The following is a 26,593-nucleotide window of genomic DNA, read 5'->3' as shown; positions in this document are numbered from 1 at the left end:
ATTAATGTTATATTTCTTTATCTATCTTGTCCTTACATTTTGCGGAGCAGTGACCGTTGCTGTCATTTGCGTGAAGAGCGCACATGCTCATGATGTCCGGTTGCCTACGGAACCACATATGATTATTGATGCATTTTATTACATATGCACGAGTGGTGCTTCGTGTCACTCATGTGTGAAGATGACGTAATTGGTACGTCGAAATTGGTTGCCTTATAAAACAATCAAAATAACGGCTATTGGTATAGTATTATTAATTTCATCTACCAGCCGCTGTCCAATGCTCCAGAACCCAAGATGGATTTACATTTGAGGAAGAGGATGAAGAAAGAGTATTATGAATCCATTTGTAATAGCCTGTATTACTTTCACTTGGAAATGTTGAGCTATTTCGATAACTAAGAATTTCCTAGTAGTGATGATTGAACGTAGTAATCGAACTTACTTTATGAACTGATTTTAAGCCTTGTGCAGTCCGGAACGCAAACAAAATACTTAAGGGGGTGCTACTCTAGTTCCTTTTTTGCTACTTGGGTTGAGATACACGGGTAAAAGTCAATGTGGGAGCTACTGTTGGATATTTGTTGCTCAGGGAAAAAGGCATCTTCTCGTTACTCTCAGAGACTGAAATTCGGGCGAGCGTCGTCGCAACGCAAACCCAATTTGCATCCTTAAATGTGACAATATGAGGGTGTGAACCATTCTGCGAAGTGGTTTTCGTGCTCTTACGCGGAAGGGATGAGTACTGATGGAGCTACTCTCTCTCTCTCTCTCTCTCTCTCTCTCTCTCGGTGTGCGCCGTGTTGTCCAGTGGGAGTAATTGTGCCGCCTCCGCCGAGCCTCCAGCTGCTGCCGCCCTTATCGCAGGCCGCCACAGCCAGCGCTGGAATCGATTGCATTGCATTTCATGATTACCGCGCATTAGCTCAACTAATATGAACAAATTATTGTGGCTCCTCGTGTAGCGGGAAATAGGGGCGGCGTGTGTTTGCACGTCGGCGTTGGCGTTCGCAGCCACCGTACCGCACCGCACCGCCTCCTGCGCTCACGCACGGCCCTGGCCGAGGGCGTGATTAATAGCTGGCTGAGAAAAGCGCCAGCTGCATCAGGCGACCAGTAATTCTGCGGCCTACCGGAACAGGTGGGAGTGGCAACGCTCGGTCATAAACCGGCCGCCCCCGCTGTTCCGCTAATGAACTGCACCGATTGTCTGGCCCGTGTTTCCGCTGTCCACAGCACGCCGAAAGACCCTCGCGCAGCCGTTGCTGCTGCACGCTCCTTCTTTAGCTTTTCCAAACCATTTCGGCGTAGCACTCCGTATCGCGAGTACGCTTGATGGTAGGTAAATTGCTATTACCCTGGTAGCGTCGTTTATCTAGAATAATTTGCTTAAAATTGTAATTTATAGTATGCTCTTCACATAAAACCACTAGTCTTTTGTCCTCCTGACAATCAGAAAGTATTGACTTCAGTTTTGTAAATCTGGAAGACTTTCAAGAGGTCGGTGAAACGAACTCCGCCCGAGAATTTTAGTCACGTGACGCTCCAGAGAGAGCAGTAATATACAGTCTGACGTCGTCATCATTTCCCAGCCTCCACATAAAGACGACAGTATATCCGGTGAGTGAGGAGGAAGAGGAGAAGATTAATGTTTAACGTCCCGTCGACAACGAAGTCATTAGATACGGAGAAGGATGGGAGTGAAAGTCGGCCTTGCCCTTTCGAAGGAACCATCCCGGCATTTGCCTGAAGCGTAAACCTAAATCAGGATGACCGGACGAGGGTTTGAACCGTCGTACTCCCGCATGAGAGTCCAGTGTGCCAACCACTGCACCAGCTCGCTCGGTGGTGCCATAAACGGTGGCACAACAAAACTTCCCCAGAATTCTAGTTAATTGGAGTCATTGCTACGTATACACTATCTGATAAGACGCATCCGGACACCTTTTCATGGACATTAACCTCGGCTGTCTTGCTTCTTCGTCTTTATGACGACTTCAACTCTGCATGCAAATTTTCTTCAGGTTTCCTTGAATTCACGTCTATGGTCATAAACTTTTTATTAGCAGAATACCGGTTTCGGTCTATAATGAACATCATCAGATCTGTTTTATAAAACCAAGTCCTAATGTACTGCAGCTATAGTGGCATCGTCAAATGTTAAATGCAGGTTGTTTTCAGATTTCGACATCTTACGTGTTGTGTCTCTGAGCCGAAGAAGATGAGTTATTCTTATGCGTCTGAATGTGTGTGAAGGAATGGCAGCTCATTTTCCTTCAAGAACCTAAACTAGAGAAGGTAGTAATGTTGGACACTGGGTAATGGAGCCAAGTCGGCGTTACAACCCATCCAGAAGGTGTTCCGTTGGGTTCAGGTCTAGCCTAGGGACATGCCAGTCCATTCCAGGAATGTTACTGTCTACAAACTGCTGCTTCTCAGATGCTGTTTTAAGACTGGATACAGTGTCACGTCGTTTCCATACTTTTACTGTACTGTACAGAGTACGCAGTTCCGTAAAATGTTTCATGTGCTACTGCATCTAGCATTTTCTTAAGTGCAACAAGGGCATCACACCAGAATCACGAAGTACAGCCCAATGCCGTATCGCCACCTCCTCTGTGCTTCACTATTTGCACTACATGTGTCACAAGGAATGCTTCAGGCATTTCCAAAACCCTCGCGTCTCCATCCGATTGCCGTAGGGTATAAAGTGATTCGTCACTACAAATCACTCATTCCAAGCTATTCACTGTTCAGTGGTGTCGCTTGTTACACCATCTCAAGCGCAATGACTACAAAAAAGTGTACCCCATTCTTATTAACTCCATATGCACATTCATTGTCTAGCTGGACTTCTGGCAGCACTTCGGAAGTCTATAGTGATTCCTTCCGCTCACTTCGAGCGATTTTTACAACCAACTTGCTTGACGGTCTCTGTCCGTAACTACATGAGATCTTCCTGTTCTTGCTTTTGCTGTTCCCAGTTCACAACAGTTATTAAGAGTCGACTTGGGTGGCTTTAGAATGGTTGAAGACCCCTGATTTCTAACTCAGGTGACATTTTGACTAGCCCCGTTCGAAATCACTGATCTCTTTTGACGTACCCGTTGTGCTGTTTTGCCACTTTTCATTGCTACTATGAGTTTCAGTTTGCCCTACGTGTATTTCACATGGCAGTTAATAAGAGCTATGTTTCAGCACATTTCTTCTTTAAAAAGGAAAATCTAAATAGTGTCTGTAACGAAGTTGGGTTCCAAGCAGACAACTGTCACCGAGTTCTTTTGGTAGAAAACCAGAGCATGGCTGATATACATAGGCACTTACTGAATGTCTGTGGAGACGTGAAAGAGAACAGAAGCACGTGTGTCGTCTGTCATCATCGCAACAAGGTCGCGCAAACATGTCTGATAGCCCGCGCGCAGGCCGGTTAGAACGTGAGAACACACTCATTCGAGGTGATCGACGGATCAGATTCAAGCATCTCGCTGCTGAACTGGATATCTCTGTTGGCAGTGCTCACTTCACTGGACTCATTTCATTGGACTGTTCTCCCTCGTCCATCCTACAATCTGGACCTCGTCCCTACCGACTTCATCTGTTAGGCCCGATGAAAAATGCTTTCCGCGGGAAACAGCACATGGATGGTGGGCAGCAAGACGCTGGCTCTGACGTCGACCGACAGAGTTATACCATGCGGGCGTACAGGACGTTCCAGTAATATGGGGTAAGGCTGTCGCAGTGAACAGAAATTGTGTTGAAAATTAGGGTTTTGTAGCCAAAAGAGGGGGAATAGTACGCTGTATTGGAATCCTGAATAAACCAACGTGCTTACAGGGGAAAAAAAAAAGTGTTGCATTACTCATCGAACGCCCCTCATAATACTTACATGTAGCACGCAACTGTGGTTCTAGATTTTTTTCGTAGCCATCTGAGTATCAGAAGACTAGAGATCTAAGCAGTTCTGATCGCGTCCTCCAATCTGCAGAGTTTATTACGGCAAGTTGTCATTCTCATTTGGGCGAAAGCAGTTTTATGAATTAGTAGGGTTTGAGGTGGAGATATATATATGGGAGTGAGGTTAGTGTGGAGAGTAGCAGGAGAGGGTTACGTTGATAATTCTGTAACCCTTGCAATGATCCTTTCGAGTTAAGAAAATCCCAGTAAGCTATGTGAAATGTGTAAAAGTTTAGTCGTAGCGGTAACAGTGGTGAAGAGCGGAGGCAGCGAGCCCGATGCAGGAGGCGAGACTTTCGGCTGGCCAGCGGAGTCTGGAGCCACCGGAGACGGCCGGGTACGCGCACGCGGACACAAGTTGTCGATTAGCGTGACACGTCGCCCCCGGGGAGGCGGGAGTGAGGTGTGCTGTCGGCCCGTCCCGCGGGCCCGCCCCCTTCTTCTCCGTCATTACGGACTCCGTAGCTCGCGCGTCGACCTCCCGGTCTCCCGGTCCCGGAAGGCGAGCCATCGTTTAGCCGTGGCCCCGCGCTGGGCTGGGGTCCGGATGATTGAGAGTGGAACACGGAAAACACTGGCCAAATCCCGCCGCATCTCCCGGGAGAGCGCGGATTCCGCTACCGCCGCCAGCCCTGTTGCCAACGCGCCGATCCCGCGGTCGCGTTCGGCGTTTGCTGTACGTTCCCCACAGCGACATCGTTGGCCTTTAAACCGCTGATCTCTGCTTAAACATTATACACGACGTCCACGTGCGTTGTTTCAAACATTTACGCTCGAGGGTTATTTTTTTGTTCTAATGTTGGGTTGCACCTCTTACAAACTACCAATTGTTTCATCGTCTCTCCCTAATATCCAAAAACTTCACTATCACCATCCAAAAAGTAAGTAAATACTCTGACAGAGAACAGTACCTGCAGAAGGAGACATCGGAAAATCAGGCGTTTTGTCAACCCAAATGAGAGCGATCTCACTTCTGTGTCGAATTCTCTGGTCTTTATTTATGCAGTACCTTCGCACATTTCGTTTAATAATACAGTTTTTTATCGCGTTGCTGTGGCTTTTTCAGGCGAATACATTATGCCTACTTGCAGGTCTCTTATTCTCCATTAGCTTATTTTTTGCAGCTCCATGATATTCCTGTCAATGCATCATCACTTCAACCTCTGATAATATACGTCAGCTGCATGCAAATTTTCTTCAGGTTTCCTTTAATTCACGTCTATGGTCACAAACTTTTTTATTAGCAGAATACCGGTTTCGGTCTATAATGACCCTCATCAGATCTGTTTTATAAAACCGAGTCCTAATGTACTGCAGCTATAGTGGCATCGTCAAATGTTAAATGCAGGTTGTTTTCAGATTTCGACATCTTACGTGAAGAAGAGGAGTTATTCTTATTTGCGTGATGAATCTTATCAAACAGCACTTAAAATGATGAATTAGAGTGATAATCCTTAATCCGTCAAATCAGGATCGGGACACTTCCCTGTCTTTCGAACACGTTTTTTCCCGTCGATGTATCTTTCTTAAAAATGCCGAAATGTGCTCTCTGGCCATTGGCACCCGAAACATTCTGACTCATCCTGTAGGCCCTTACTTTATTCGGGGACAGGGATTTTCTCTTCCTCGTGATGGCTGGGTGTTGTGTGATGTCCTTAGGTTAGTTAGGTTTAAGTAGTTCTAAGTTCTAGGGGACTGATGACCTAAGACGTTAAGTCCCATAGTGCTCAGAGCCATTTGACCCTTACTTTATTTTTGTCTCGGTCACCTCAGTGGTTATTTGATGCATCACGACACTACTTCCTCCCCTGTGCCAACCGCTTCATCTCGAAGTGGAATTTACACCAACTGTTCTCGATTATTTGCTGTATACATTCTAGCCTCTGTCTCCCCTTTCAGTTTTTGCTAAGTAAGACACGATCTAGTACCTCTTAAGTTATTCCGTGACATCTGAACACGTGCCTATGTTCCATTTCCTTTTTGTTGTCCATGTTTTTTTCTGTATATCTTATCCTCGCCGATTTTGCGGTACTCTCTCACTAATCACTCCACTTAATTTTCAGTACCCTTGATCTACGCACAGCAATTCTAAATAACCCTAAAGTACCTTTTACACCGTTCTTCCTGAAGCAATTGTTCTAACTCCCTGAGAGATGCTGGCGCAGGATTAAAAGATTTTACTTGTTTCTACCAGTGCAGTCGACAATGGCCCTCCAACATTCAGTATGACATACGAGGGCTAGAGATTGTCCCCTGAACTATGACGTCATTAGTGACGGACCACAAGCTGGTATTGGAAGGAAATCGCCATATCAAAACTCCCATCTAAGTCAGTCCGTCTCCGTAGCTCAGTGATCATATGTCTGGCTGCTATGTGGAGGGCACAGGTACAGCCAGGGATTTTTCCTCATTGGGAGGACTGAAGCGGGGTACACTCAGTCTCGTGATGCCAATTGAGGAACTACTGCAGTGAGAAGTGGGGGCTGTAAGGTCAAGAAAGCCGACAACCACCTAGAGAATGGCGTTGTGACGCCATCCCCTCCATACTGCATCCAAAAGACGCCATGGCCACAGGATGACATGGCGGTCGGTCGGTTGCGATTGGTACATCTACACCAGAACTCGGAGTTAGGGCTTAGCTCTAGTTCACATCGCTGACCTCTAGGTCATATGCTACGGTAAACAATATTCAAACCCTGCTGTTGTCAAGATAAGGGAAGATGCAGTATTTTAATTCTGATCGTAACAAACTTGCTCATTTTTAGCTCTCTTAATTGGACATTATAATAATTCTGAGAATGCAATCATATCGTGAATCACTTCCTACGTCACTGAATGAACATCGTCATGTAACACCGTGTCATAGACATACCTGCCTTTCGCGGTAACAGTGAGTCGTACAGAATTTTCAGAACTGCCACAGAACATCCACCACGCCCCACAATTGGAAGCAAACATTCTCAACTTTGTTTTTCTCCTGAAAATTATATCTTTCTACGAAACATTTCTTTTGATCCAATACCTGTTCCTCAAACGAGGGTGTCTTAAAAGCAAAAGTGTGGTACGAGTGTGAAGTGATGGACGACGGTGGCCCTGTCGAGTGCTGCGCCGGTGGGTAGACTTTCCACCCCCGATCCTGCTGGCCTGTCTCTCCAGGAGGCTCCTCTGTGGACGGCGCTCGGGCTCTTTTTGCGACGCGAGCGCCTCGGCTCGGCTCGCCGTGTTGCGATGAAACGAGATAGCGCCACGCCGGCCCGGGTCCAGCGCCATCACGCGCGCCATTACGGCTCACGCACACTCATAATTAATGCCGGGTTACACGTACAAATTACGGCGCCGCCACTGCCGCTGCCGCCGCATTCATATTGCATCAAAGTGGCGGCCGGGCCCGGGTGCGCTGCTCTCTCTCCCCTTTGGGTGGCTGGCCCACGGGGCATCACACCCGGCGCTGCGCTCCGCTCGCTCTTCGCCTGCCCGCTCTACTTTTGTGTTAATTACTTCGAAGGGGGGATGATTAATGGACTTTACTCGGAAAAGCCGCTTAAAACTTGGTCACGCCGCGTGCGATGCGACACAGCGCGCCACTGCCCCCTCTCGCTTCCTCGCTCCACCCCTTTGCCGCCAGAGATTTGCGCCCCTCTTTTGGCTTTTTCTTCTCCAGAGCACTCCGAGTGACTAAATCGTCTCAAGTTGCCAGTGCACCTGCAAGGCGGTTGTTGTGATCTCCGCGGTTTCGCTGTGCAAAAAATGGTTCAAATTGCTCTGAGCACTATGGCACTCAACTGCTGTGGTCATTAGTCCCCTAGAACTTAGAACTACTTAAACCTAACTAACCTAAGGACATCACACACATGCATGCCCGAGGCAGGATTCGAACCTGCGACCGTAGCAGTCGCACGGTTCCGGACTGCGCGCCTAGAACCGCGAGACCACCGCGGCCGGCTTCGCTGTGCACCCATTATCAAAAGATCACGTCGGTGACACCGGCAAAAATAACATAAGTTTCCCCAGTGTGGTTCTCAACGACCTTAGTTCTGTAATTAAGTTGGGATACTATAAAATTTACAGCATTTAACCATTAGAACTACGACACTATCTAGATGGAACTAAGTGGAAAAATGGAATAAATAAACACGGGGGGAGGGGGGGGGGCTTATTGGAGAAAAATCCAGTAACCGATTAGTTCTTAATGATAAAGGGTTTTAATTATTGCTTAAAGATGACACACTGACAATACGGCGTAAAGTTGAGCACTCTGTATGACCGGGCGAGGATGTGAACCCAGGGACTCGCAAGCTCCGAGGAAGCTCGCAGCAACACGGCCGAAACGCTGCTTATTTTAATACTAGCTTAGCGCCCACTGCTTCGACGGCGCAGACTGTGTGGCTTGCCGAATTTCTTTTTTTGTTTTCATTTAATCGAATTTTTTGTTGTTCCCAAACTGGAACACTTTCTAAGCTTTTCACTCTAATTAAAGATTTATAACCATGATCTTCCCCGAATGTTCTGACCAAAAGGCGTTTCTGGTAGCTGGAGTTTTAGTTAATCACACCTCTCGCGTTCTTGTGTAGTAGGTATTTCCATACCAACTTTCATCACCTAACAAATATTTCTTTGTATCCAACCAATTTTCATAAATGTAGCTTTAAAAATTTTTGATGTAACGAAATATTTTCTTAAAAATTTTAATCCATTATTGCACTCTCTTAAGGGTTGAATTTTCCGGAAACAATGAAACACGTACTTTTTTATTTCTAACCGAGAAGTCAAATACCAATTGTCATAGACGTAGCCTTAAAAATCCTTCAGTAGTTCTTTAGTAATTATGTATATTCAAGAAAACTTCACCGAGCGAGGTGGCGCAGTGGTAGCACACTGGACTCGCATTCGGGAGGATGATGGTTCAATCCCGCGTCCGGCCATCCTGATTTAGGTTTTCCGTGATTTCCCTAAATCGCTCCAGGCAAATGCTGGGATGGTTCCTTTGAAGTGGCACGGCCGACTTCCTTCCATAATCCGATGACACCGATGACCTCGCTGTCTGGTCTCTTGCCCCAGTACAACCCCCGTCCCCCTCAAGAAAACTTCTAGCCACTATTTTACCCCCTTCGTTGCTGAATTTCCAAAATTCTGAAACACTCGAGGGAAGACTTGAACCAACTATCTCTCGCTCCGCAGCTGTTCACGCTCACCACGGGACCACAGCGCTCCGGAGCTCACATTATCCTTTATGTTGCATATCTTGCCCATGGACTACTCAGTTTGCATATTTTGCTTATTTTTTTCATAGTTCCACACAACTTCTTCGTGTTTTCTCGATGGATCAGTGTTCAGTTTTTCAAGGCCTATGCAGTGTGCCAACTTATAGCTTAATCTGAGGGGGTGCGATGGGGAGGTTTCCTTGTGGGGAGACTGAGGGATGTGTAAACACTTCCGGGGCACAGCAGCCGTCTGATCGGCCAGGAATGAGGAAGCCAGGCGGCCTGAGCCCTCAGCGTGAGTCACGCGGCCGATGGACGCAGAGGCCCGGGCGGCAGTTAATGCGGATGGGCCCCGCAGTCGGAGCCACAGCGGTAGGGCAGCACAGTGGCCTGTAGCCTGTAGCTGGCGCGGCGCTGCTCCGCTCTGGGCTGGCCCCCTCGCCGGCGTTCATTGGGGACACTTAGCGTCGCCAGCAGATCTGCGCCCTGTTGCCAAGCATCCCGTGCCCACGCTCACAACCAGACAATCTCACTGCCACCGCTGCTCTGCATACGACAAGCTACCCCTATCGGGTGTCACCCCCGTGCTTGCGTGCCGGTCCCGAGCTGAGAAGTTCCCGGGTCATTTATCGATACGACTTTCCCGAGGTAGTCCTCCGACAGTTGTACAACAACTAAAGTAGTGCACTTTCATCCATCCTAGTCCTACTCTGCCCAACCCCAGTCAGCTGGAAATTGTGTTGGCGTATTGGTCTCGAGCGGAGAAGTTCCCAGGTCACTTATCGATACAGCGTTCTCAGGGCAGTCTTCCAAAAATAGCACAAAAACTAAACAGTCTTCAAGATACTGCACTTTCAGCCCTGTCAAGTCCTACTCTGCGTAGCCCTAATAAATTAGCCGGCCGGTGTGGCCGAGCGGTTGTAAACGCTTCAGTCTGGAACCGCGCAACTGGTGCGGTCGCAGGTCCGAATCCTGCCTCGGGCAGGTTAGTTCTAAGTTCTAGGGGACTGATGACCTCAGATGTTAAGTCCCATCCATAGTCCTCAGAGCCATTTGAACCACTTGAACCTAATAAATTAGCAATCCCGTTGAGAGACCTAACAGAAAATCAGGATGTACGCTATTGATTATTTACCACTAGCTGTCGAGAATGAAAATGTGGTCCAGGTAGGCTGTAATCTGTTCATTATCCGTGAAATTAGCCAGTTTCAACCGTGGGTCATTTTCAGGTACGTATATTATACTCAGGCTTCATTTCACATTTTACTAAATCACTGGTACACGTGGACATATGTGGCACAAAAACACTGCTGAAGTGTACATGATTACGCCCATTAGCCGATACATACAGAAGAGCAAACAAGTTGTTGTCTTCTGCATAACTATAGCAGTCTGCTGAATACATACACCTTGATTCTTCGTGAAATTCGCCTCCATTGTATACTTTTTAATTGTAGTAGTCAGATTAATTATTCGAGATACTGGACTCGACGATCTCCACAGGCTTCTACTTCATTTGGACACCTACTAACCACGACACACATTTAGAGATTTAGAAGCACACCCGAAAGTACAGTGACGTTTATTCCCCAACTGAAATTATTTTTCGCAGTGCTAAGATAGGAAACGGACAAGCCATTCCTATTTTTCATGTGCTCAATTCCTCTGTTACTTATATCCTTTTCGCATTCTCCCTCTACTGACATTATTGTAGCTTCCTCTATATGTCCATATTTTCAGAGATGCTCGCGGGACTCGGCTCTTCGATATAGGATGCCAAATCAAACACCTTTCAGCCGTGTAGTTTCCAAACTAAATTTTATTTGGCTACCAGTTTCGGCGATTTACTACGTCATATTTAAGCCCCTGGTCAACGTGTAGGAAGACTCCAGCTCGGTTCTGCTCAAAATAGGGGCCAGCAATATTGATATTAGTAGATTTCTGCTTGCTATATAGGGATCACTATAGAAAGCAGAAATCTACTAATGCCAATATCGCTGGCCACTGTTTTGACCAGGAACGAGGTGAAATCTTCCTACATGTCGGTCAGGGACCCGAAGATCGCGTGGTAAATCGCCGAGATTAGACAGCTGAAAGGTGTTTGACTTGGCATCCTTATTATAGCTTTAGTCCATATTATTTATCTGATTACAGTGGGGGAAATTTAGTTATCAATCAAGGAGTAAAACAAGGATGTGTATTGCCACCCACCCTTTTTACCATTTGTATGGACGGTACCCTACACAGATGGAAGGATCAGGCACCACCTAGAATCAAGATAGGAAGGGCGAGTTTAAATGTGGTAGCATATGCTGATAAATTAATGATTTTGCAAAACAGTCGAGATAACCTTCAAAAAGCTATTTGTTTACTACATAAGATTTAGAAAGAATAAAACTTTAAAATTTCTACCTCAAAATCAGTAACCATGTCACAGACTCAATGAGAAAAAAGACTATTTTGAATGATAGATTTTTAGAACAGTTTCAGCATTTTAATTAATTAGGTGTGATAGTTCGAATGATTACAAAAGAGACATAAATAATAAATTAGGAAGATAGCAGGCAATATGCAGAACTATTAGAGGAACACGGGAAACAGTTCGGACCAAAACACAACTGAAGCCGTACAAGATATCAGCGGGGCCAGTTATTCCATATTGTAGTGAAACGTAGACGTTAAGACAGAAAGACCACAGCACAGAACCCACAGAAGTGAAATTCGTTAGGGGACTACTGGCACAAATCTTGACAAAAAAAGAAACAAGGATACACGGAATCAACTACAGATATTTGTATTGCGATGTAAAATAAAAAAAAAAACAGAAAGAAGCGGAAAAAGCATTTAGAAAGGACAGACTTATTAGCTGCAGAAACCTAGAAGGACCGAGGCAAAGATCGATTGAGACCAGAACAGGCCGTAGGGCATAATTCCTGAAATGATGATGATTATGTTATTTTAATCAACAACAAATCAGATGTTACTATATCAACTACCAATCATTTCGTTACACGTTTGGGGAGTGGTCCAGACATTTGCATAGGTGCATATAACATCGACATCCAGTACCACTTATTGTTAGGTCTGTGCCAACATTCATGACCGTTGGTTGTTCACTTGCAGAAAATGTTTACAAGGCATGTGTGACTTATACATTGTCGTGGAGACATTGGCGAAAACAATAACGATCCTTCTATATTTTTCCCTTGCAGCGCATGGTTGTGAAACACAGTACTGGTAGAACCAAGCGCTTCCATTAAAGAAAGAAAGAAAGAGGTAGCTGGAACTTGAGCTTTTGAAAAGAAACTGCAACACAAAATTACTTTAAGAGAACGTTCACATGTACGGAGACAACATTATTTGATTCCTCACCGTACTGAAGAAACTCTTCTGTACGAATAAATTATAATTCTTTTCATTACTTACTTTCAGACCTTGTAAATGTACTATAGGCTTCAGTGCAAAGACGCTCAGATGTTTATTTTACCGAGAAGAGTTCAGTCTGCTCGTGAATACTTCTCACCACTCAAGGAAAACAACATTTCTAGAGAATACGAGTAACACACTCCCCGCTGTCATTAGACGGCTGTCGCCCAGTCAAGGAGAACCACATGGGACACAGCTCTTCCTTGATAACAACATCGACGCGAACGCTGCTACTTAGGGCGTACTGCCTCTAGCCGTGTTTCGATGTACGCAAACGATACGCTGTCCTTCGTGTTAAAATCACTTGATATTTAAACAACTATTGCCGAAGAAAAAGCGAATACTCAGTACTTTAATTTAAATACTCCACGCGACGTTTGTACACACTGACTCTCAGTGCGCAGAATGAAGACATTCCTCACATATTTCAAATACCACTGCGGTACGTAATAGTATAGAATCTGGGCGTACTGCCAACGTATGTTTCATGCCGTATTAGAGACAGCTTGTTACGGCTTTCTAGCGAGCGTGTTAAAAAAAATTGGTTCATTAAAGCACTGTCACAATGCTACGTCTTGAAACTCGTGCTCTCAGCTGTGAGACACGCACGCACATATCGAAGAATAGGAGGCAGTATTGGCATCGACTTGCATTTAAGTCCCAACCTGTAATAGTTTTATATTATTATTATTATTATTATTTGTAAAAGATAATGCCCTGTACTGGCACTGTTCGAATCGTATTTTACGCATATCGTGGAATATCTTATATGAAACGTTTCATTACAAATATAAACGACCACTGCATCAACGTACTTTTTCTTTCGTGACCTATACTTTGAATAGATATGAGTTTCTTAGTCCGTTGCCGGTGTCCGTACAATGGGGGTCGAATTTAATTGAAAAAAAAAAGAATATGTTCAAATGGCTCCGAGCACTATGGGACTTCACATCTGAGGTCATCAGTCGCTTAGAACTTAGAGCTAATGAAACATAACTAACCTAAGGACATCGCACACGTCCATGCGCGAGGCAGGATTCGAACTTGCGACCGTAGCGGTCGCTCGGCTCCAGACTGTAGCGCCTAGAACCGCCCGGCCACTACGGCCGGCTCACCTGGAAGTGTCCTTCCAGTTAATGATGTATTTCCTATCAGAATTCATTTTACATCACTGTTTATTTTTTCATACATTAAGTCGCGGTCCGTCCTCTTGATTACAATAGAGGGTCGTAATATTTAAAAATATTACTGCTGTTACTGAAAATAGAAGATATTGCACACATCTTGGTTGTTAACAGGATGAGTTTCAGATGGTATTTTTTTGTTATTTAATAGCACTATGGGATTTAACTTCCGAGGTCATGAGTCGCCTAGAACTTATAACTACTTAAACCTAACTAACCTAAGGATATCACAAACATCCATGCCCGAGGCAGGATTCGAACCAGCGACCGTAGCGGTCGCGCGGCTCCAGACTGTAGCGCCTAGAACCGCTCGGCCACCCCGACCGGCTGCAGATGGTAGTTACCTTGATATTTATAGTGCAGTTTTAAACGATTTATCAGTTTATTCAATATGCTCTCGATTTTTTTTCTCTTCGATTACTAGGGCAAGACTGGTTGCATGTTTTGGTATTAAAAGCGATTGCTGGAGATCTGTCCCAGTGTGTTCCGAACAAACTTACACTAGAAAACACTCACACAACCCCAATCCCTCATTTCAAGAAACCCCTAGCGTATTCCGAAGTCAGACGGGCACAGCCCTGTGGCACTTCATATCCAACAAGAACACACATTGCCTCGTCCCAGTGTGATCACATATAAAAGTGTGTATCCTGTAGTTGGCTGAGGTAGCCTATTGTCTTGATAGAAGTGTGTCTTTGTGGTAGTCTGTAGCTGGGTGTGTGGTGGTACTTTCCTGACAGCTTGACAGTGTATTTTGACTGTTTAACGATTTATAGTTGGCTGTATGCTGGTGGTGTGTGGCAGTGTGTCGCTGATTACGTTGTGATATGTGGCTTACTTGATATTGGTGTGCAGCAGACTGCACAGGGGCATTTAGCTGGCTATGTGGTCCCTTGTGGCTGATTGGTGGTGTGTGGCTGTAGCTTGATGTTTGTGTGGTTGACTGTATGATGGTGTGCAGTTGACTGCATGCTGGTGGCGCATAGCTGATTGTGTGGCTGACAGCTTGACTATATGCGGATGAGTGTGTGGTAGTGTGCAGTTGGCTGCATGCAGGTAGTATGTGGCTGACTGCTTGGCAGTGTGTGTCTGACTGTGTAGTGACGTGTGACTTACTCAGTGGTGTTGTGTGACTGACTGCATTGTGGCCTATGTCCGCGGCGGCTTGTAACGGACTGCAGAATGGTGTGCGGCCGACTACATGTGTTGCGGCGCTTGGTGTGTTGCAGAGGCCGCCCAGCTCGACGCTGTCGTACGGAGGTCCCGGGAACGACGACGTGCGGTCCCCGGGCTCGGGTGCGGGCGGCACGCCGGGCCCGCTGTCGCAGCAGCCGCCGTCGCAGCCGGGCGTCGACGCCGCAGACCCAGGTAGGCAGCGTGTCGTCTCCGCGAGCTCCGGCGGCCACGCCCACGGCCTCGCCCACGGGCCGGCCCGCCCCTTCACCTCCTACTATTACTGCGGATCCTAGAGCTCTTCCCACCTCCCATGTCCCTCGCAGCCGCGACCCGCGTATCGGCGTGTTTATTACCGTACGTAGGTGCGAACGCGAGAAATCTCGACCTGTGAAAAGCCAGTTGATTATTCTTCAATTTGATTATGTCTCCCTGTACGTTAACAGTTTGAACTGTTAACATCCTATTAATTTTGTCATCATTTTCTATAACACTTTGATCATTGAATAAAATAGTGAAAAGAACTAATTTTTGGTTTAGTTATTTGTACCGATTCTCTGAAAGACATCTAATATAAAAACAATCCCAATAAATAGTGCTACAAATACGTGCGAATCTGTGCACGTCTTCCCTAGCGCCAAAGAGGGGAAAGATAGACAAGTTTCGGAAGTCACATTTCCCGCTCTTCGGTCACTCTGTATGTCTCACGATGCCGCGTGCGAAATCCGTGCTTGCTAACTTGATAACTCAGTTATTTATGCTACCCGAATAGTTCAGTACTCTCGGCAGATAAGAGGAAGGAATCACAAATGCAGAAAAGCTTAGAAAATGTCCAATAACTGTGACGATGAGATGTCCTATTAAAAACTATTACAGAGACAAAAGTCGTAATTTTCAAATAAGGGTGTGAAGTTGCTATTAGCAGACCATTGTTGAATTCGAAAAGCCAAACTAAACAGACCTGCGTTGTTATTGTGGAGGTTATTGTCACCGGGAATGAACTGAAGGGATAATAACCTGCACAAGAAAGGAACTGTATTACATGTCATGTGTGCATTGGAACAAAGATAAGTTAGAACAGAGATGGTGAGACTTTTTAAAAATGATTACATTCCCCCGATGGAAGCCAGAGAAATAATTTTAACAAATAGGAAAGTATACTTAATATGAATTTGGTCGAGGGGACACGTTCACTAAAAATTTTCACTTTATACATCTGGGACTGTAACGACTATCCACAGTGCTGCTGATCCATTCTCTTGTACCTTTTACGGGCTGAGGGACGTAATTGAGAATCCAAATACGGTGTTGCGAGGTTCTTGCGAAGTTATTTGAAAACTTCATAACTACGTTGATGAAACTCGTTCTTTTACTTTTGTGCGAGGAATTAGCCGAGCGGTCTAGGGCGCAGCAGTCATGCACTGTGCGGCTGGTCCCGGCGGAGATTCGAGTCCTCCCTCGGGCAGGGGTGTGTGCGTTTGTCCTTAGGATAACTTTGGTTACGTAGTGTGGGAGCTTAGGGACTGATGACCTTAGCAGTTAAGTTGGTTGGTTGTTTTGGGGGAAGAGACCAAACAGCGTGGTCATCGGTCTCATCAGATTAGGGAAGGAAGTCGGCCGTGCCCTTTGAAAGGAACCATCCCAGCATTTGCCTGGAGCGATTTGGGGAAATCACGGAAAACCTAAATCAGGATGGCCGGACGCGGGATTGAACCGTCGTCCTCCCGAAAGCGAGCAGTTAAGTCCCGTAAGATTTCACACACATTTGAACAATTTTTTTTTCTAAGTTCGTGTTACTTGGGACTATTGTTCATTGCCCTTAATCTAAAGATATTTCATGCATTATCATGTGGAATGACAACTTCCTCAATTTTCAGTGACGGAACGGCGTTACAGTATTTCATTAAAACGAAAGAGCTAACTTGAATCTTTGATCGGCTTGCCTCATTTACTTTGGGACGGTTCCACTGCACAGCTGGTTGGTTCAAATGACTCGGAGCTCTATGGGACTCAACTGCTGTGGTCATCAGTCCCCTAGAACTTAGAACTACTTAAACCTAAATACTCTAAGGACCTCACACACATCCATGCCCGAGGCAGTATTCGAACCTCCGACTGAAGGAGTCGCACGGTTCCAGACTGAAGCGCCTAGAACTGCTCGGTCACCGCGGCCGGCGCACAGCTGGTACATGTGCCAAGATTTCTTTAGCAGTGTCAAGATCGATTAGGATCACTGGACATTTTTGGAACATAAGTTACATTTTCTTTCCTCATGTCGATGACATCAGCACTAATGTCTTTCTTACGGGTCTAGTCTTTTGTCCCGGTTCGAATATAATTCAAGACATTTCAGGTGGCTTTATTTGCAAAAAGCCTTGCATGAAAATGTCTAAGGACTTATCTTGGCGTGAACTTTGAGAGGTGCTTTACATTTCGCTTTGCTGCTGAGACCGTCAGAATTGTGGACCTGCAGCTGTCGCAGCAGACTTTTGTCTGGAAGAAGTCGGGAGCTGCGCCGCGGAACTTTAAGGGCGCGCACAGGGCGCGAGCGTCAGGAGCCGCTCCTCCTCACGGCAAGGGATTTATGCTGCCTCCGGGAGGCATACAACACCCGCCGACAGGCGCCTCCGCCGCTCCAAGTTTCGCAATCTCGAAGCCAGCGTCGGTATCTGCTCTGCTATCAGGTGCCGCTGCGAAGGCTCCACAGAGCGCCGCCGCACGACCACACCCTGATAACGCCACTCGAAGTGCCACCGGATGCCCGTCGTCACCACCAGCTATAGAACTCTGACCCTGGAATCGATGTAGGTGCGTATCGTGCCGGATGCACACCTCAGCTACTTTAAAAAATCCGTTCCTACCACAAGTGTACATGGTGTAGGCACTATTGATCTTTCATTCTTGAATGATCCTTACCTAGTGCTCTGTCATTAACCACCACATACAACGAACAGCTTTGTGGTGTCGATACCCAAAGATTAAGACACCTGACTCGATTTCACGGGAAACTGTGCTCAAATCCTCACGCCACCTCTCAGATTTACGTTTTCCGTTATTTCCCACGACTTTTTGTGTGCGCTACAATTGTCAAACGGAGCAAGTGTTGAATCGCTAATGGCGCAGACGTCGACTAGTTCCCTCCTCTCGAACTGCATTCAGTAGCGTCCAGAGTTTTCTGCATTACAGTTGCTAAATGGACGGCAGTAAACTCTTACAATCAGACTTAGCCCTTCGTTGGTAAATAACATGTAGGAGTCGGAGGTTCAGATGAAGATAGCGTCATCCTGGCATTCATCCCACATGATTTACAGAAACGAAGTAACAAATTTTAAGTAGTGTTTAAACCAGCTCTTCTTGGCTTGTACGCCCGCTCTCTTGACCACAGGGCGATGTCGGTCATAATTAACAAACGAAAAAGTACGATACATTTTTTTAAATTTTCCCATCGCCGAAAGATCTCTATATATCTGTGGAATTATTCTTAATAACCAAAAAATTGTGATCATTCACCCTCAGAGATTTACTTGAAGGATAGCCGTAAACATCGTAGTACAGGGAAAGCTGAGGCCAAGTTGCCATTCATTAGGAGAATTGTAAGAATTCTAGCAAGTAGTTCACCGACGAAGGAGTTCCTTACAAAAGCCACATGTGGCCAGTTCATTTGTTCGCCAGCATACTACCCAAGTTAAATAGACTTAACAGAGGATACAGAAGCGATGAAGGGAAAAGTTCCTAGATTCGTCGCGTATTCTTCTGGGTAGCATCAGCAAGTCACAGACATGCTCAAGAAACTACTGTATGATTCAGTACAGGGCAAACGTTCTTCTGGAAATTGGTGCTGCATGTGTTGCGACGAGATCCAAGAAACTATTCTAAAATGAACTTTTACTCTGGTACGAGGGATGTTCAAGAAGTAATGCAACACATATTTTTTTATGAAAAAAGGTTATTCAGGATTCCAATAATCCATATTGTTTGCTACTCTTTTTGACTGCAAAACTATATTTTTCAACGTATCGTCAATCCAATGCGACAGCGTTCCACCACCTCTCAGGAGGGGGGCCTGTATGGCGGCATGGTACGACTCTACTGATCGACTTCGGAGCAAAAGTCTTGCCCCATCAACAACCTCCACATTATCCGCGTACTTCTTCCCTCGGAGTGCATCCTTCGTTGCTCTTTAACGTCTTGTGTTAGGTGTGGAGGAACCCGGCAGGTACATATCTTTGAGTGCTCCAGCTGGTGGACGAGTGTGTCAACACTACCAACAGACACATCCTGCTGTGCAGCTAGTTGTTTGAGTGTGATCCGTCGACCACCTCGAATGAGGGTGTCCGCACGGTCCAACATTCCAGTAGTCACAACTTACGTGCGACCAGCCGAAACGCGGAAGAACCGGCAGGTTTACACGACCTTGTTGCGATGATGACAGAGCGCCTCGCCCAACAACTCACCGTGCTTTTGTTCACTGCCAGTTCTCCTCAGACATTCTGCCAAGGCCAATGAACATGCTCTGATCTTCCGCAGAAAGAAACTTAATGACAGTTTTCTTTATTGTATCGTACAGCGCCACCACCTATCGTAATTTCATGAAACTATAGAAGTTGACGCGGTAATATACCACATCGTCCCACAAAAATTTTTGTATATTTTCAACTGAAATTGACCAAGAAAAAAGTAGCGTTACTAATTGAGTCGACCACATCCTGCGTAATGGTGAAATTCGTACTTGTGTTGGGCCGTATTGACAGACTTTATCCTTTCGCCACATCTAAGAATAGGATAGAAAAGAAAGAGGAGTAGAGAGGAGTGGGGCTGGAGGAGGTGGCTTGTAGGCCACTGAGCACCCTTCGCTACGTACCCCACATGAAATCTTGTGACGTCCAGACGAAGTGATGTTGATGCTGGTTTACTAGTAGTAACAGCTCTACAGCAGCGACAAGTGGTATACATTTTGCCGTGTCCAGTGCCAGGCTTCACTGCTGTCTCCAGCAATCCGGACTGGAGAGACGCCGCTATTTCGGAGGCCCCAACCCCGCGCTGCCCCCACCGCCACCGTCACGGCGTGTTAGCGCGCCTCCACCGTAAACAAACACCCGAGCCTGATCGCGCAAGCCGGAGGATTCACTTACGTGTTTGTATTTTTAGTGCGCCGCGAGGCTCCCACTGCACTCGGGGCGACCCGCCGAGCTCAGGCCAGCGGACCCTGTGGCATTAGGGCCTGTCTGGCAGGATTAACAAGAGTGATGACGCCTCACTGGTCAACTTATTTTCGTCGGTACCGCCGAGAAAGAGCAAATTACCAAACTATACCCACATCTGAAGTTAAGGCAACGACAAGTACATCTCTAGTGTTTAGTTTCCTCTGTGCGCCATCTACATTCTTTTAAAAAAGAGAGACAAAACTGAAATCAGCAAGAACCTTACCATTTCGGAAGTAGGAAACGTGAATCGATCTCCAGGCAACTTTTAGTATCTGTATTTATGACCAACTACATCCGTTCAACTTTTTAATCTTAAGACATCTGAACAATGTTCGAGAGGGCTGGTGTTCAATCTGACCATCCAGATTTAGGTTTTATTAACTTAGTTTCTTCGAAAAGGACACGTTCTGTTTCCTTCCCCGTCCTTCCCCTATTCCATGCCAAGTGACCTCGCGGGCTGCGAGGCCATCAACATAAATCTGCTTCCATCAACTTTTGAAGCGCTTAGGTTGTGGGCCTAATTATAAAACACGCAAAATAATATTTAAGAAGCGCGATAAATCATAGATGTCTTCATCTTTCAATTCAGAATGAATATAATATTCGATCTATAGAATTCTGGAGAATCACTGGAGGAAGAAAGCGAATGTATATTTTGGAAATAGACACTGAGAATCGAACTAAGTAAGAATATTTGATGTGATTTTTGTGGAATATATAATTGGTAGATATGTAACTGAAACACTTAGCCTACAAAAAAAAATGTAATTCAGTATCGCTGAACATAAAAACAGAAGATGAATAGCCGGCCGCGGTGGTCTCGCGGTTCTAGGCGCGCAGTCCGGAACCGTGCGACTGCTACGGTCGCAGGTTCGAATCCTGCCTCGGGCATGGATGTGTGTGATGTCCTTAGGTTAGTTAGGTTTAAGTAGTTCTAAGTTCTAGGGGACTGATGACCACAGCAGTTGAGTCCCATAGTGCTCAGAGCCATTTGAACCATTTTTTTGAAGATGAATAGTTTCTGATAATATACCAACATACCCCAAACTTTGTTCTATTATGTTATGGATGTGCATCACGTTACTGAGGGGTTAAGACACCAAACTCAGGAGTTGCTCGAATCTGTAGCTAAAACAGTAAACGTGAGCATTAAATTGAAAGTTATGTTCGTATCAGCGTCAGGCTGACAGGACATGTGTTAAGACCGCAGGGAATAAGCTTCATCGTGTGGAGGGAGAAAACTATAGGGGAAGACATGTATTATATTACGCCCAACAAATAATTGAGGACTGAGGAAGCGAGTCCTGCTCTGAGATGTGAGGAATTCGTGGCGGGCTGCATCAAACTCGTCGGAACACTGATGACTCAAAGAAAAAATGCTTGAATAAAACAATAGACGCATAACATGTACATCATCATGTCAGTTGTGGAGTTGCTTCTCATCTGAACTTGGTCAAATTGACACGAATATCCACTTAATGAAAAATCTCGAGTATTTGTTTCGGAGTAAGAGGAGCGGTATGGAAGGGCGACTCATTTCGATTGATCTTTATAGGTCAAACGCCGAAATTAATTAATCGCTATCTCAGGTCTAGTTGCTAGTGACCGTTTTCACAACGTCAAATATGAGGACAGATATCTAGATTTAATCTACGGAAAATATTGCTATTCATTGTACTTTCAAGTCAGTTTTCATTTGGAAAATGTTTGGCGGGGAAGGATTTTCGCTACATTCAGCTTTTAAAACCGCATGTTTGAGACGAACATACGGCGCTCCCACGCTTTGTTCGTGGAAAAATTCTGCTAATGCACCAGTTCAGCGATCAACATGCCGGTGATTTACCGCAAGTTGGTGATAAGTCCTTTTCAGATGGATCGGGGGCGTCCACTGGATGCCAAAACCGGCCGCTCGCCTCGATTTGCGTGGCGCGCTCTAAATACTCTTAGCGGCTGCGTGGGGGCGCATACGAGCCGAAAGAGAGGGATTTGCCGCCGCCGCCCTCCGGCCTGCCAGGGTGTTATGGGGAGTTATAGCTAAATATGTTTACATGCGGCTTTGACGAGAATTTATTATTATGACGCGCATAGGTTTCAGCGCTAATTACTGAACTCGTAAATTCCGATTTGCATGTCCGATGTGTTGCCGCTGCCGACACTCGTTTAATGTGCGCGAAATTACTGTTTATTACTGGTCCATGGTGCGTAGGATTTTTCCCCTTCTCTTTTCTGTGCAATGCTGCGGAAGCGTTAGTTCTTTTGTGATATGTTTGCTTTTCGAGGTCACGTGTTGGCCGGTGTTACAAAACAATATTTTATCAAGCATCTACTTCCATTGTCGATTCGTATATGAGTCTTGGGCACACTCTTTACGCATTTAAAGGAACATTCACTCATGTTTCTGAGCTCTATTTAATGTTGAGCCTAATCCCTAATATCTTTATCTTCTCCGTCCCTATTTAATATATTTTTTCTTCGACGCCTTCCGTCCCTTATACTTGCCTACACCGTCACCATTTTATATTCTTAAATTTATTTACAGCTGTAGCGATGGATCGTACTCTTAACGCCCAATCTGATATTGTGACGCTTTCGAGCCGACACATACCATCGTTCATCTAGAAGACGGAGAATATGAAGTCTATAGTTTTATTGTAAGTCACTCATACTTGTTTGGCAGTGTTGTATCTGTTTTAGATGCCTCAAAGTAAGGACCAACACTAAAATTAAATTCCGGCTGGGACTCTCGTCTCATGTTAAAGTCCTAACTGTCATATTACTTGCAATGGATCCTGATGCAGTTTGCAATTCCTGTGTGATGGTCTGGATAGATGTGTCCCTATTAGACATTACGACCCTCTCCAACTTTCGGCGGTCTCTGTCAGTCAACAGACGAGGTCGGCCTATACGCTTTTGTGCTGTACGTGTCCCTTAACGTTTCCACTTCACTATCACATCGGAAAGAGTTGGCCTCGGGATGTTTAGGAGTTGGGAAATCTCGCGTACAGACGTATGACACAAGTGACACCCAATCACCTGACAATGTTCGAAGTCCGTGGTTCCGCGGATCGCCCCATTCTGTTCTCTCAAAAATCTAATGACTTCTCACGTCGCTGATACGAAGTTCCTGTCAGTACAATGCACCTAATATGAAAAAGTATGTTTTTGGGGGTGTCCGGATACTTTTGATCACATAGTGTATGTATTGGACGCTCAATAGCGAAGTCATCACCACCCTTAATCAGCTAATTGGATACGAATGTGTGCTGTTAGTGTTAAAAGTATGCTCCAAAAGAGAAGTTATGAAATGCAATACTCGACCATACGGGTGCACTTTGTCTCTCTCACGCACTCTTTCAGACTGACGACCAAAAGAAGTTTGCCACAGGCCAGTTGTCAAGAAAGGCTGTGATAATATTATCTAATCTGTATTCGTCCTTCGCAATATTTCAGAATCTGAAGTTACTGTTAACGGTGAGTAATTAAGCAGCAATTCGTCTGTATTAGCTCCCCCGCTCGTCCTTATTAATGTCTTGTTCGTGCGAGTTGTCACTTCGTATTAATGACCCGATTTCGTTTTACGACCGCTAGCCGTCCACGCAGCGGTCAGCAGCAAGCTTCGATTCTGCCAGCTAGCCACTCTCTGCGCCATTAATTATCCGTTTGGCAACGAGCGCCCGAATATGACCTCAGCGTGAAGCCGGCGCGATATTGAATTAAATTGGTTGTACACAGAAGGCGATAACTGGTGTTAATCTCGACGCTTAATGAAGTCTTCGCCGCCCTGGTCTGTCTCTGAACGGCGCCCTCTGTGTGTGTGCTAGCGCTCATAAAAGGGGGGCGATAGTCCAGTTTACAGATGAAGTAAAATGTGTGTGAGGGCGGGGGAAAAAACTGTCGGTCTCTCTTTCTGTGCCGTGTGCCGCCGCCTTCCTTTCGCGCCGGACGCGGAGAGCTCAGTGATGTATGGACCGAACTTGGCGTTAGCACGCCCGGAGCGCAGATAATCTCCGGGCATTAAGATAGGCCGCAGTTGGCGTCGCGGCCGCGGTGCGGGCAGCGGGAGAGTGGGAGTGGGGTGTTCGTGGAAGGCGCCGCTCTTATTGACGGCCGCGGCTCGCTGCGTCTGAGAGAGCCGCCGCGGACGAACGTCATTTGCTTATCGGGTCTGGGTCTGAGGGTGGACCGGCCTGCCGGGTTATCAGCGACCTCTGCGGCCCGGCGCGGCACAGCTGGGCCCGCGGCCGCCCGCGTCTGCGCCCGACGGACCCGCCTTATCGCGCTCGCTCCGGAACACCAGCTTCTACTCCAGAGCCTGCCCGCCCGCTCCTTAGCTCTCTACTATCGGCCCGATTCCTCTGCGACACGCCGCGCGCCGGCTTGTCGTCCCGCTGTTAGCTTTGTCCTTACGTACCCGTCCTCAACTTCTCAGGGACGTCTACAACGCGCTGGCTCCACTGAATCCTAGCCGTCTCTATCGACAGACCTTGAATAGAAAAAGAACGATATTTCAGTCATAGTGGCGACGTCAGTGATGGTTCAAAGGTTTGTTTTGAAATAACTTCTTTTCTGGCACACACTATTTCAATATGAAATAACCGGTTTTGTCCACCACAGCCTCCTTTAGATGGTTCCATATTTCACTCCGTACGCTAAGGAAAGAACGTTGTTCAGAATGAGATTTTCACTCTGCAGCGGAGTGTGCGCTGATATGAAACTTGCTGGCAGATTAAAATTGTGTGCCGGACCGAGACTCGAACTCGGGACCTTTGCCTTTCGCGGGTAAGTGATCCTTTCTTTCAGGAGTGCTGGTTCTGAAAGGGTTCGCAGGGGAGCTTCTGTAAAGTTTGGAAGGTAGGAGACGAGATACTGGCAGAAATAAAGCTGTGAGGACGGGGCGTGAGTCGTGCTTGGGTAGCTCAGTGGTAGAGCACCCGCGAAAGGCAAAGGTCCCGAGTTCGAGTCTCGGTCCCGCACACAGTTTTAATCTGCCTGGAAGTTTCGTAAAAAACGTTGTTTCCTGTATGGTTGTAGTGAACTACGCCATCTCTCTTACGATCCGAAGATGCTCAGTGTCGAACGAAACCGCTAATTTCTTATTGAAATTGTGTGTGTTAGTGCTGGAAAATCAATTATTTTCAATAGAAGCATTTTGAACGGTCACTGACGTCTCCAGTACCCCTGAAATACCGGTCCTCCCCTTCTCGAACTCTGTACATCTGTGTCTACACTATTACTTCACGGCTCAGTACCTGGTAGAGGGTTCATCGAGTCACCTTCACGCTTTTTCCCTACCGTTCCACTCTCGAACGGCTCGCGGTAAAAACGAACACTTAAATCTTTGTGTGTGAGCTCTGATTTCTCTTTTTTTTTATGACGATCATCCCTCCCTTGTAGTTGGCAGCAAACAAAACAGTTTCACAATCGGAGGAGGAATTTGGTGATCGAAATTTCGTGAGAAGATCCTGCCGCAACAAAAAACGCCTTTGTCTTAATCACTGCCATTCCAATTCACGTATGATGTCTGTGCCACTCGTTTCCCTGCTTGGCGATGATACAAAACGAGCTGCCCTTAGAACTTTTTTGCGTTCCCTCCATTAGCCGCATCTTACGGATTCCATACGGACAGCATTACTTCAGTAGAGGGTGGAAAAACGTAGTGTAAGCAGTCTCTTTAGTACACAGTTGCACTTTCTATGTGTTCTGCCAATAAATCGTAGTTTTTGGTTTGTTTTCCGCACAACATTATATGTGTGACCATTCCAAATTAAGTTTTTCGTAATTTTAATCCGTAAGTCCAATTTTTCCCCATGCATTGTCTCAAGAAGATGCTGATAATACAGTAAACGTTTAAAAACAAAAAAGCCATGTAATTTTTCCACGAAACTAGCAATAGGAGCTACTTTTACTCAACAGACGTAACTCCAAGAACAATGATCAATACAAAGACGCAAGTTGTCGGTATTTCTGTTGATTTTCAGATTAAAGAAATGGTATATAAGAGAAATATTTCCTCTCCATCAGAAATTACAGACAGTTGCGCCGTAAAGAATTGGCTTATCTCATGGGGTAGCTGTGATGAAACTGATGGGCATTTGATGCTGTTATTAACACTAGGGGCTACCAACATCTGCTGGGCTTCAGAGATATCCCCGTAGCGGAGAACATTCTGCAACGAATGCGAGGAAGACTGAGTTGGAAGTTGTTACATCTGTATGGAATTTAAAGGGCCTTTATAAAGAGAAACACGGAGAGTTGTAACCGAGCCCGACTTCGCGGGGAAGACTCAAGCCATGTCAGAGGGTCATATTTCATAGAACGTTAGGCAGTAAATGTCTCCCGCAGAGGAAACGGTGTCCCCGCAGGCAACTGTCTACGTTGTATAGATAACCATAATCATCCCACAGTGCCATTAACTTCACAGTTATGTGGCACATACCATGTCTTCATTTAC

The 26,593-nt window shown here is 46.0% G+C and overlaps 1 protein-coding gene across 8 annotated transcripts in view; it reads left to right on the top strand.

Moving 5' to 3' along the window:
- LOC126268084 (homeobox protein homothorax) overlaps positions 1 to 26,593 on the top strand; it is an 887,891-nt gene that overhangs the window by 324,459 nt on the left and 536,839 nt on the right. For all 8 annotated transcript variants that reach the window (XM_049973577.1, XM_049973578.1, XM_049973574.1 and 5 more), the window contains exon 7: positions 14,995 to 15,133. In XM_049973577.1, the coding sequence (XP_049829534.1) occupies positions 14,995 to 15,133 (139 nt within the window). The remainder of the gene's footprint in view (positions 1 to 14,994; positions 15,134 to 26,593) is intronic.

The sequence above is a fragment of the Schistocerca gregaria genome, chromosome 4 (genome assembly GCF_023897955.1).
Source record: "Schistocerca gregaria isolate iqSchGreg1 chromosome 4, iqSchGreg1.2, whole genome shotgun sequence".
Lineage (NCBI taxonomy): Eukaryota > Metazoa > Arthropoda > Insecta > Orthoptera > Acrididae > Schistocerca > Schistocerca gregaria.
This window is presented reverse-complemented; position numbering and strand designations above follow the sequence as displayed.